Source organism: Equus quagga, chromosome 1 (genome assembly GCF_021613505.1).
Source record: "Equus quagga isolate Etosha38 chromosome 1, UCLA_HA_Equagga_1.0, whole genome shotgun sequence".
NCBI classification, from domain to species: domain Eukaryota; kingdom Metazoa; phylum Chordata; class Mammalia; order Perissodactyla; family Equidae; genus Equus; species Equus quagga.
In genome coordinates this window covers 139,878,328-139,890,330 of record NC_060267.1, presented here as the reverse complement: position 1 = coordinate 139,890,330, position 12,003 = coordinate 139,878,328, and the positions used below count along the sequence as shown (strand labels likewise).

The 12,003-nt window shown below is 41.7% G+C and overlaps 1 protein-coding gene across 1 annotated transcript in view; it reads left to right on the top strand.

Annotated features, from left to right (window-relative positions):
* The window catches only part of SACM1L (SAC1 like phosphatidylinositide phosphatase), a 60,965-nt gene extending 50,601 nt beyond the window's left edge, over nucleotides 1-10,364 (top strand). Inside the window, exons 14-20 of the mRNA XM_046666048.1 lie at nucleotides 1,144-1,282; nucleotides 3,499-3,568; nucleotides 3,686-3,758; nucleotides 4,524-4,617; nucleotides 4,736-4,828; nucleotides 5,531-5,588; nucleotides 8,501-10,364. Of these exons, the coding sequence (XP_046522004.1) occupies nucleotides 1,144-1,282; nucleotides 3,499-3,568; nucleotides 3,686-3,758; nucleotides 4,524-4,617; nucleotides 4,736-4,828; nucleotides 5,531-5,588; nucleotides 8,501-8,637 (664 nt within the window). The 3' untranslated portion in view covers nucleotides 8,638-10,364. The remainder of the gene's footprint in view (nucleotides 1-1,143; nucleotides 1,283-3,498; nucleotides 3,569-3,685; nucleotides 3,759-4,523; nucleotides 4,618-4,735; nucleotides 4,829-5,530; nucleotides 5,589-8,500) is intronic.
* Nucleotides 10,365-12,003: the final 1,639 nt, after the last annotated feature.

Here is a 12,003-nt window from a genome sequence, read left to right as displayed (position 1 = left end):
TCAGTTAAAGCTTAGAGCAGCCTGAGTGTGGTGCTGTCACCTCTACTTTGTGGATGAAAAAACAAGCTCTGAGAAGTTAGGTTAATTATTTAAAGTTATGCAGCTGGTAAGTTGCCTAAGGAGCTGAGGCTAGCAAACCAATTGTTTGTTGCCAGATTCCATGCTCTTCACTGCCACTCTGTGTGTTGTCAGATTTTCGTGTTCATAGAATTATCTGAGGAGATGGTTAAAACTGAAGGAAACGTGGGAACTGGTAATGATGATTGGCTCCAGTGCAAACATCTGGGTGGTTAAGGGAAGAAAGGGAAACTGAGTTTTCAAATAATACCCTATTGTACCTTATAAGTTTTGTATTATTTGCATATGTTACCCATTTTAAGAAAGGATTTAAAAATATTTTTACTGCACAATATCCAACACTTGCTTCACAGTGTTCTCAGTTTATCTCAAAGCCAGCCATCCTCATTTGTAACAGAAAGCTCAGGGAGTTCTGATACAGGTAGTTCAGGGACTGTGCTTGGAGGAATCCTGATATTTGGGACATAGGTGGAATAATTATTTCAAAGGAAGTCCTCTTCTGGCCTTAGGGAAACATGACTCTTGTCCATAGCAACGCTTAGAACAATCCTAACCTCTGCTTTTTCATGTCTCTTGGGTCAGGTGACCTCTGATGCTATAGTTGTTTTTGGATGGGGGGCTGTCTTGCCTCCCACACTTCTTTTTTGACCTATGGTAATCAAATATACTTGGACCGTACATTTCCTAGCTGACTTTTTTTTTTTAAAGATTGGCACCTGAGCTAACAACTGTTGCCAATCATCTTCTTCTTTTTTTTCTCCCCAAATCCCCCCAGTACATAGTTGTATATTTTAGTTGTGGGTCCTTCTAGTTGTGGCATGTGGGACGCCGCCTCAACATGGCCTAATGAGCGATGCCATGTCTGTGCCCAGGATCCGAACCTTGGGACGCCAAAGTGGAGCGCACGAACTTAACCACTTGGCCACGGGGCCAGCCCCTCCTGTCTGATCTTTTAATTTGCCGGTTTTCATAATGTTACTGATACAAGACCTCTGTTGTAAGAGGAATGTTCTTAGTAGATTTGAATGAGTTTGGTATGAGAGTGTTTAAACAAATATGTTTTAGTTATTTTCTAGTGGACCCTGTTGGCAAGGTGGTGACAAACCAGGAAGGCGTGTTCCGCAGCAATTGCATGGATTGTCTAGATAGAACCAACGTGATCCAGAGTCTGTTAGCTCGTCGTTCGCTTCAGGCCCAGCTTCAGGTACAAATTCTTCTTTTTTTATATTAAACAAACAGTGTAACAAAAGTTAAAGAACCTTCACCTTAAAAACCAATAACCAAAAACATTCAGATTCCCCCTTCTCTAACCCAAGTCTTTGTTTTTGTGTCTTGCCGTCCATGGGTGTCCTCCTTTTCCATAGCCATGGTCAGTACATGTATGCACAGTTTTTAATTTTGCCATTTTCCTTTAGCATTATACATAATCATAGTTTTTTGTTTTGTTTTGTTTTTGAGGACGATTAGCCCTGAGCTAACATCTGCCACCCATCCTCTTCTTTTTTTGCTGAGGAACTCTGGCCCTGAGCTAACATCCGTGCCCATCTTCCTCTACTTTATACATGGGATGCCTACCACAGCATGGCTTGACAAGTGGTGCTAGGTTCGCACCCGGGATCTGAACCGGCAAACTCCAGGCCGCCAAAGTGGAACATGCGAACCTAACTGCTGTGCCACTGGGCCAGCCCCATAATTATAGTATTTAAGAGTTGCATTGTTGTGTTATAATTTACTAAGCCATGTAGGTTGCTATGTTTTTGGCTTATAAATAACGCTATAGAGAATATATCGTTATATATTAGAATTATTAGCTTGAATTATTTCCTTTGGGTTAATTCCTGAAAGTAGAATTATGGGATTAAAGAGAATATATATTTACTTTCCGAGAGAGTCATACCAGTTTACACTGACACCAGCCAGTGGTGATAAGTCAATCCATTGCATTGAAGTTTTGCCCCATTAGATATTTTTATTTAAGACTTTTTTTTCTGTCTTAGTAGTACAAAGTACTACCTCAAGGTTGTTTTAACTTGCATCTCTTTTATTACTGGCAAAGGTTATTAACTCCCAGGTAAAAAGTTTGTGACACAGCTTTGCTTTACACTAAGGTTGTGCTCTTAAGAAAAATAGATACAAATGTTTTCTTCTGTTTATCCTTGGAATTAAAAATATGTAGAGTCCAGATTTCCAGAGCACATTGGCATTTGTTGTGAGAGGCAAACAAAGTGCACCCCATGTGGTTTCCTGCCTAAATAATTAGTAAGCATTCACTGTGGTTTATGACAATTTTATGGTACCAGGAAGGAATTATGGAGGTGAAATACCTCCTCTAGAATGAATTGTCCTGGAATCCTAAAGTGGCACATGCTGAAGCATGTTCCCTGTGTGAGCGTTCTCCAGTTTGTATTGTACTGTGTCCTTGTCAATCTGCTGGATTTACTTTAGTGTATTTTTCAGTAGACACACTATTAGGAATGGTTGTTTCCAAGTTTGTTGATTAACAAAAACCTATTTAAGTAGGTTCTGTAATCTGTATCTGTTTTACATGCTAAATATAGTATAAAACTGAACCAACCTTCAGAGAGTCTTTGGGCAGGAACCTCTCTAGCATCAGTGCCAGCTAGTGTGGGGACTCCAGTTGTGCCTTTCTGCCTCCGAGGAGGACAGTTTTTCGCAGCCAAAGGTCATTGAGAGTGGATCCTGTGCTGTGTCTGAGGGTAGGAGTGCCCCATTCTGAGGTCGAGAGAGTGTGGTATCACCTGAGGTGAGCAGTGAAAATGATGGTTCTGAGAGGATTGAGGGTCTAAGACAAAGGCCAAGGCAGGAGTTCTTAATCTGATCAGTGAACCCCAAAGGGGGGTCCATAGGGTGATTGAAGATGCCCAGGAATCTTCTGAGATTACATGCAAAGGGCTGTGCACACACACAGCTTATGTGGCGGTAGATATGTAGCATTCATCCTATTCTCAATGGGCCCCGGGATAGGGAGTAAGTTTGGGGGCGAGGAAGTCTGGGGATGCTGAACTGTGAAGTAGTTGAGGGCTGAAGGCAGTGGAGGCTTTGGGGGTGGCAGGGGAGGAGGGAGTCATGGCTGGAATCCTGCAGCAGCTTCCACTTCTGCCCTTTTCCTTCCCCTCTGCCCCTCTCCCTGAGTACAGACATACCTACCTGTTCCTCGGGTGCTGGGCTCAAGGGAGAGAAGGGGCTGTCAGGAAGGGGGCCCTCAGGAAGGATTTGCAGTCGGGCCTGGGTGGGCGAAGGGTGAGGTGAGCTAGGAGCCCCTGTATACAAGAACGGGTCTCCTGCCTGCAGCCGGCAGCTGGGAACCACAGGGTACGACTTGGGGGCTGTCTGCTCTTTTGCCTTAAATCACGTGCGCTGAAATTTTACACACCAACATGGGTGTGCTTCTTATTCCAGAGACTAGGAGTTTTGCATGTGGGACAAAAGCTTGAAGAACAAGATGAATTTGAGAAGATTTACAAAAATGGTAGGTAATTTCTTAAAAGGGCAAAGTTACTCAAATTTTGAAACAAATTAATATTTTGTATTTAGATCGCTGGTTGTCATTTTAATCATTATCAGCTGATTTTTGCTTTTTTCACAGCCTGGGCTGACAACGCAAATGCTTGTGCCAAACAGTACGCGGGGACTGGTGCCTTGAAGACGGACTTTACCAGGCAAGCCATGCTTTCAAAATAGCATTCCAGACCGGTGGTTCACAGTTGTGGTGCATGGCAGAATCACTTGGGAAGCTTTCATTCAGCAGCAACAGTAACAGCAAACACCAGCATCTGGGCATCATTTCAGACCAGTGAAGTCTGGATTGCTGGGAGATGAGGCCCAGGCACCGGTGGGTTTTTAGTCTCCCTGGGTGATTGTGACGCACAGTGAGGGTAGAGAACGACAGCTCTTCTGTTCTTCTCAAAACGTACTGTGCGCCTGACTCACCCCAGGCAGATCGAGCAGGTCTGGGGCAGAGCCTGAGAGTCTGCAGCTCCAAAAAGCGCCCAGGTGGTGCTGATGCTGCTTTCAAGGACCACACTGGGTAGTGAGAGGTTAGAATGTTTTGCATTTGTTACAGATGTGATTGGGTCTTTTTCTGCTATATGGGTGCCTTGGATGCAGAATAAGATTTCTAGTCTTTTTGCTGTTTCATACCACTTAACGTGGGCTATGTGCTTCTCTTCTTATTTCTTGTCTTTGCAACTGAAACTGAGTGTTTTTCTTCTTTGTACCTTCTTTGGTAATATTTTACGAAGAAAATATGTGTTTCTTGGATCTACTAGTGGTTTCTTTTGTGAAGTGTCTCCTTTATATTTTCAGAGATGGTTTTAAAAATCTTTGTAACTCACTTATCCTCATAGCACATACTTATTGGCCATAAACCAGTGTGAGAATTCAATATCAAAGATGTAACTCAAGACTTAACCTCTTTTAACCAGAACTGGGAAGAGAACTCAGTTGGGACTTATAATGGATGGATGGAACTCACTAATACGGTATTACAAGAACAACTTTTCTGATGGATTTAGACAAGTAAGTTTGTATTTGATGCTAATTTTTGGTCATTAGGTGGCTGTATCTTTGCACTGTTCCTCAGTAATGTAATCACCTCTAGTTTGGGGAGTTATTAATTTTCCTCTTTCTTTTCTAGGATTCAATAGACTTATTTCTTGGGAACTATTCTGTGGATGAATTAGAATCTCATAGTCCTTTAAGTGTTCCAAGGGATTTGAAGTTCCTGGCTGTAAGAAACCTTTATGTTTTTCAAGTTGTTAAAATCCTCGTGTCTAAAGGTATAGATGGTGCCAACTCCCCTTGATTTTAAAACATTGTATGTTGTTCTAAATGGAATATAAATACTTGTTTCCCCAAGGAGACTCTCGTTCAGGGAGAGGAGTGAGGTAACTTTGGAGGTTTGTTTTCTTTCACACTTCACTCTCTTTCACACATCCTTTTTATGTGTGAACACAAAAGCAATGGGAATATGGAAGGTTTCTCATTTCAGTAAGACTCCACTGCCCTTACGTTCCGGGATTGCTAGAGGCAAACTTGTAACGTGGAAGGCGAATATATTTTTGACACTTCTCTTCTTTTTGACTCCTCTGTTGATAAGACTTTGCAGGAGCCTCTCTGGGGTCTCGTTCCAGTGGGCAAAGTGTCCTGGAATGCAAGTGGGGCTTAGTGTTTTGGGTTCTCATCTGGGTGCTCTCCCTACACTCAGCCCTCCTTGGTTTGGAGCACAGCCATGCTATTTCAGCTCTTACCACTTAACCAATCTGAAGATTGGGTAGTCATGATTGAACCCCTAAAGGGTGATGTTTTGTTGCAAAAAGTATTAGATTGCAGAAGAGTTTTATTCTTTTTCAAGCAAAGCATGCACAACTGATTCTGTAACCACTGATTAGCCTTCTTAAACGATGGTTTCTCTTCCCATTTTCTTTTCCAGTTGCCCATTATCATGGTGGTCGCCTTTTCCATGTGCATTATCTGTCTGCTGATGGCTGGTGAGTCTGCTCTGATTTTACTTCTTACGTTCATTTCTTAGAATGTGGCACTTTCTTCTACAACATCTTGAGTTTTTGCGTCTACTCACTACTTGACGTTTCCCTATTAAATTTAATGAGTATAGTGAGCAGAAGAAGTTAGCCAGAGGTAACAAGAGGAAAAAATACACCCGGTAGCTTGATGAATATTCTTTTTCTTCACTTAAGATTTAAAAATGTTTTTTCTTATTACCAAAGTAATTCATAGTAATTATAGAAAATACAGTTAGGCAAAAAAGAAGAAAATATTTTCATCCTGTCTTCTAGAGATAAGCTAACTACTCTTAACATTTTGATGTTTTAATCTTTATAAGTGTGTGTGATTTTTTCAAAAGTGAGATATTATACATTTTTTTGTAATCTCTTTTTTTTACTGGGCAATATAAACATTTTCCCATGTTCTTTATTTTTAATGGCTGCAAAGTATTCCTTTTATGAGATCTTCAGTTTACTTAAACAACCACCTATTTTTGGACAAATAAATGTTATTAATAGAATGATACGTTACTTATTAAATTTTAATAGATTGAGAGCAAAATTGCCTAAGGACCTGAGCTATTAAGATCTTTACTGGTTTTCTTTTTTCTCTCTCTGTTTTCCTGTTCCTAAGTTAGTGAACGTTTAAGATTAAAGTGTCTCCGTGACTTACCGTCCAGCCCTGGGAGCTTGAGTCTGTGACTTGGTCGTGCTGCTTTCGAGGGGCAGCCTTAGGCACTGTGGAGGGAGGGGCGCCTTTCTCCATCCTCTGTCCTGAATTCCTTGGGCTGACATTTCTCTGCCTGTGTGAATTCCACCCATCCTCAGGGCACCATGCAGCTCCTCCCCTCTCACAACGTGTCCCTTTCTTCTCCCACACAGACGTCCTCTCCCCGTTCCTGATCTCCAGGGCACTTCCTGTACCTATAGCACTTCCTCTTGTAACCTCATGAACACCTAGGGGTTTCTTTTTCAGAGTCAGTGTACTTCTTTGGTATCCCCGACATACCCAGTGTGTATTTCTCTGTGTGTGGTAATGATTTGCATACTCATTTGTCTTTCTCACTGAATCAGCAGCTTTTTGAGGGCGGAGACTGTGTCTTACCCACTTTTTTATCTCCTGTGTCTGGGACATAGTAAGCGCTCAGCAAAATCTTGCTGAATTAAAGACTCTTATTCCACCCCCCCACCCCCACACCCCAACACTACTTCTGCCGCTTCTTGAGGGGAGGCTCACTACTGTTCAGGTCTGTCATCCCCTCGGTGTTCAGCACTGTACACTGTCATGACAGGGGGCAAGGAGCCATCCTATTGTTACTCTAGAGCAGGGGCGTAGCAAACTTTTTCTATAAAGAGCCAGGTAATAAATATTTTAGACTTTGCAAACTACATATAGCCTCTGTTGCACATTATTTGTTTGGTTTTGTTAACAACTTTTTAAAAACGTTAGGACCATTTTTACCTCACAGTACAAAAGCAAGCTGAGGGCTCCAGAGTACAGGAATTGCTGTGTGGCATGACTGCGGGTCCCGTGGCAGCTCTGGGGCAGGAAAGAAGAGGACAGGGCTAGCCAGCATGTGCTTCTCATGACTCCTCAGAGGCCACGCTGGTCTCTTCACTCCCTAGATCCTCTGACTTCTTTCTTTAAAACACTGCCCAGGGGATGCCGTTTTCTGGGAGCCGCTCCACTATTGAATTGGTTAGTTTTGTTGTTGTGACCTGTTCTGTGTTTTCTTGACTGTAGACTCACATTTCCCTGTAGAACCTCTGGAGAGGCAGGAACGTCAAGACAGAGAGCTCAGCCCTGACAGATGGACGATTCCTTTAGGGGGCTTCCCAGGGCAGGCTTGCGAGCAACTGCCTCTCTTCTTTGCCCAAGAAGAATTTTAAAACTCAGAGCTGTGAAAAGTAATAATTATGCAAATTTGGGTGTGTTTTTGAGTAGAAAGAGATTAGATGCTGTGGATGGGAACATATCAGTTAATTGTAAAATAATGAGCTTTGTGATATTTAGATATGATAATGTCTGATTTCTAGCCCCAACTTTGGTGTTTAAAGGAATAGGAAATAAATGCAGCATGATCTCTGACAGCTGCTTAGGAAAGAGTCTAGACCTGATGTCTTTCCTAGCACGCTCTCTTGTTGCCTCTTGGCCTCTGCACGTTTTCCCTGTCTGCAGTTGAGGCCAGTACTGTTGCAGGAGAGCAGCCACACTGGGTTCAACTATTCAAGGAGCAGAACAAAATAGATCTTTTCCCACTGGCCTGCTAACCTTCATGAACTCTAGACTTTGAAACAAATGCCTATCAGGAGAGCTGTGCTGTGTTATTAAAATATATTATTGAGTTTTGTTTTATACTCTTGACTTTAATACATAACTTTTCTGAAGCATGTATATTTTGCAAAGTTGTTTTTTGTATAGGTATTTTATGTAGCTAATATCTGTCATAGATAGGACTGTGAACTAAACTATTAGTAATAGTTTCTTATAATATTAAAGTATACAATCTAAAAGTAGCAATTATTGTTTGTGTGATAAAGCATGAAATAGTGTTGTCAAGTTGTTCTCAGAGTGTGGCCTCTGGACCAGTAGCCTCAGCATTATCTGGGAACTTGTTAGAAATGCACATTCTTGGGCCCCACCCCAGACTTGCTGAATCAGAAACTCTGGGGTTGGGCCCAGCACTTGGTGCTTTATCAAGCAAGCCCAGGAGAGGATTCTGATGCTAGCCAGAGTTTGAGAACTGCTGGTTTGAATCTCAGTTGAGAGGTTCTTGTATTTTTCCTACAGATGTGCTAGTAAACTTTAATGTTGTGAAGATGTGCTCAATGGCTGAAATTGAATCTGGTATCAACAAAATGACTTTTATTTATCAACTCTTTTTTTATATCAACAGGTGACACTTGGACAGAAACACTGGCCTATGTGCTCTTCTGGGGAGTTGCAAGCATTGGAACATTTTTTATTATTCTTTACAATGGCAAAGATTTTGTTGATGCTCCTAAATTGGTCCAGAAAGAAAAGATAGACTGAATTTGTGTCTGTGGAAAGCGGCTTGGCTTGGAAGATTCCATTATGCAGAACTGGAGTCTTTACTGACCCGCTTTCCACATCAGCCTGAGGTCTTCTTAAAGCCTTTATCCAAAAGCACATTTTGTGCTGTGTGGGGTGATGACTTAGAATTGATCTGATGTTACTGTCTTGGTGATCTCTTCACTATTGGGATGGTCATATTTATAATTTGAAGCTGTTCTATAATTAAAGTGTAACCTGAGTTCATCTCACAGAATGGAAGAAATCTATCTATTCATTGTCAGTTTAATCAACGGTTGCAGAATAAGTAATATATTTAAAAAATCTAGCTTCTTTCATTATTTGAAACAGTAGAATTATTTTTCTAGCTCAGTTTCGTTATTGTTGATGAAGAAGCAATCGCTGTCAGCAAGCATACTTTCCCACACATCTTTGGACTTTTCTTAAAAGTTTAATGTTAAGCTAACTCTACTCTGTTTATAAAATGTAAGTCTTTACAGACATCCAGAAGTTTGACGAAAGTCTGTGACTTCACGCTCGGGAGGAGGAGAATGGGAGCTGGTGTGCTTCTGAAGGTCCGTGTGGGCGGCCTTAGGAGTTGGGGCAGCTGGAACTGCTGCAGTCAGACCAGCAGTTGAAGTGTGAGGAAGAGGTTAAATATACTTTATCTTTTTTAAAAGCTATAAATGGAATCAAAGAATGTAAAGCCTATCTCTTATGCTAAAGGTCCAAAGCTGCCTCTGTTTTAGGGATTGCCCCATGTGGGAATTTCGCACCCTTGGGTGGTCAGCTGCGTCCTCCCAGACGTTTTGGCGTCTTTAGGGGTCGTTCCTGGAGCCCGCAGACCCCCGAGAGGGGCCGTGCTGGATCTGGGACTGCACCTGGAGGCAGCAGCTGCTCTTCCCCGCGTGGCTCTGTTGATGCTCTTCGTGCGGTGAAGGTTTTGTTAGCTGTCAGTAAGTGTGTCTGAAATTTAGTGCTTCCAGGTAGTTACAGTTCTCCAAATCAAGGACCAACTTCAACTTTAATTTATGTGCAAAAACAAACCTGAGAAATATGCTTTAGAAGCTGTGCATAGTTCTAAGTCGGACTGTATATTCAAATTGTAATTATGAGGTTTAAATAGTAGAGAAGTATGTAAGGTAGTATAATTGCCACTATTTTAAAACAGTTCAATTAAATACTGCTACAATATTGGTGTTGTGCTTGAAAATATGTACAGTTTTTTTCGATAGTAATACCATATGTTGTCCTTAAATATCTCTAAAAGCGCCTTTATTTCAACATTACTGTTTTTTCAACATTATCTTTTATAAACATTAATAAGAGTTGTTGCTTTTAGAAACTTCAAACGAAATAATAGATGGAAAACCCTCTGTAGCTTAAAACCAGTCATTAAAACTCACAATAGGGTAAGTAATTAGAACTACCTGTTCTTAACATGTAAATAAGCATAATTTGTTCCAAAGATGAAATATTGAAACTTAGGTCATGTCTGCTGTATTGTATTACTCAGATGCTACTGGGCATTTCACATTAAGAACTTATTTCAACAACTACAACAAAGACCAAATCTGAACTGCTGATGCGGCTGCTTTGCAGTGAATGGACTAATGTTGTATGTTAGATCTTAAAGTATCAATATTTCAGACCCTGCAATGATTTTATTTCTGAATTCATGTACTGTACATTCATAAGTGAAAATAAAATGTCATATTCTTTTCTAACTGCTGTTGGTGTCATTCCTGTACTTTGTTTGAAAAGGATGTTCATTTTTATTTTAGAATTTTAAAAATCGTGCAAAGCATTGCCTGATCATTACAGAAAAATTAGACAATATAAGTAAGCAGGAAAATTAATAGCTTCTGAAATCATCTTCTTTGGTTATGATCACTTAAGAAATTGTGTTTATCCTTGTAATTATTTGTTAGTTATAAATAAAACCAGGGAAATATTCAGTAAAGTATAATGTCCATTAAAAGATGTCCCCTGCCCTCCCACCTCCAAAGTATAATTTGTTTTTCAAAATGATACAGGTCTCAACTGAGAAGAGAGACAGTATTGCTTGTTAGGGAATGTTCTCTCAGACCATGGGAGGGTGTCAGCGTGTGGGAAGTGCTGATGTAGACGGCCTGGCACCTTGGAGACCCTCACGCGCGTGGGAGGTGAGGTGGAATTCCTTGGAAGTGGCAGCCAGGGCATGTCCTCCCCTCACGAGCTGTGCGGAACTGCCCTGGACCGCATCGTGCTCGTCTGCTGTTGGCTGTCTGCTCGTAGCCACACAGCACCCACCCCTTACACGCACTGGCAAAGAGGCGCTGGCCGAGTCTTCCTGCAAAGGGGTTTTCAGTAATTCTCTGCCACCACCCCTCCTCGTGACCGTCTGTCCTTCCCTCTGGATACACTAACAAGTGTTCTGTGCCTGGCGATCTCTAACCCCTTCTTTCCTGCGTAAAAGGTAAGCTATGCTTCTGATGGCCTGATAATACTTTAGTATGAATGAGATTTAGTCAGTATGTTATCTAAGTCATCTCTTTGTGCTCTTAGTCTTTTATGTGTAGCTACAAAATGAAAAGCTTTGTCCCATTCAGGGTTCAGTGCCCAGGGGTGGGAGTAGGGGAGAGGGTTAATGGTAGGGATGATCCCCAAAGTCATTTGATGCAGATTCAACAGTCCTGATGGAGTAGGATTCACTTTTTTTGTTAGGACTAGAGTTGGCTGAATGTGACAAACCCAAAGCCCAAATAAGAGGGAAGGAAGTGTGTGGTAGGGAGGGGTGTCATTGGGGGAAGTGGCTTAAATAAATAAGGGTTTTTGGGTTTTTTCCTCCAGCTTGCCTCAGAGTCCTGATGTCAGGAGAAATTGTCCTAAGACAGATAAATTATGATAAATCTTAAAAATATTATGTTCCTTGCCACTGGGCCTCTCCAATATGGCAGCTTGGTTCCTCAAAGCCAGCAAGATGGAAATCATAGTCTTTTATAACCTAATCTCAGAAATGTCATTCCATCACTTTTGCCATATTCTGTGCATTAAAAACAAGTTACTAGATTCACCTCATTCAAGGGGAGGGGGGATTACCCTGGGGACATTAATACCAGGAGGAGGGGATCTCTGGGGGTTGTCTTAGAAGTCGGCTATACGACCAGTAAGAGAAAAATCCAAAGGCATGATTCTGAGCTAGTGCTGTAGGGAATGGGGGGGCCTTCTGCAGGAGCTGGGCTCTTGCTAGGACCCAGGCACTCTGGTTCTCTAATGCTGTGTAGCTGGTTCTCTAATGCTGTGTAGCTGGTTCTCTAACGCTGTGTAGCTGGTTCTCTAACGCTGTGTAGCTGGTTCTCTAACGCTGTGTAGCTGGTTCTCTAA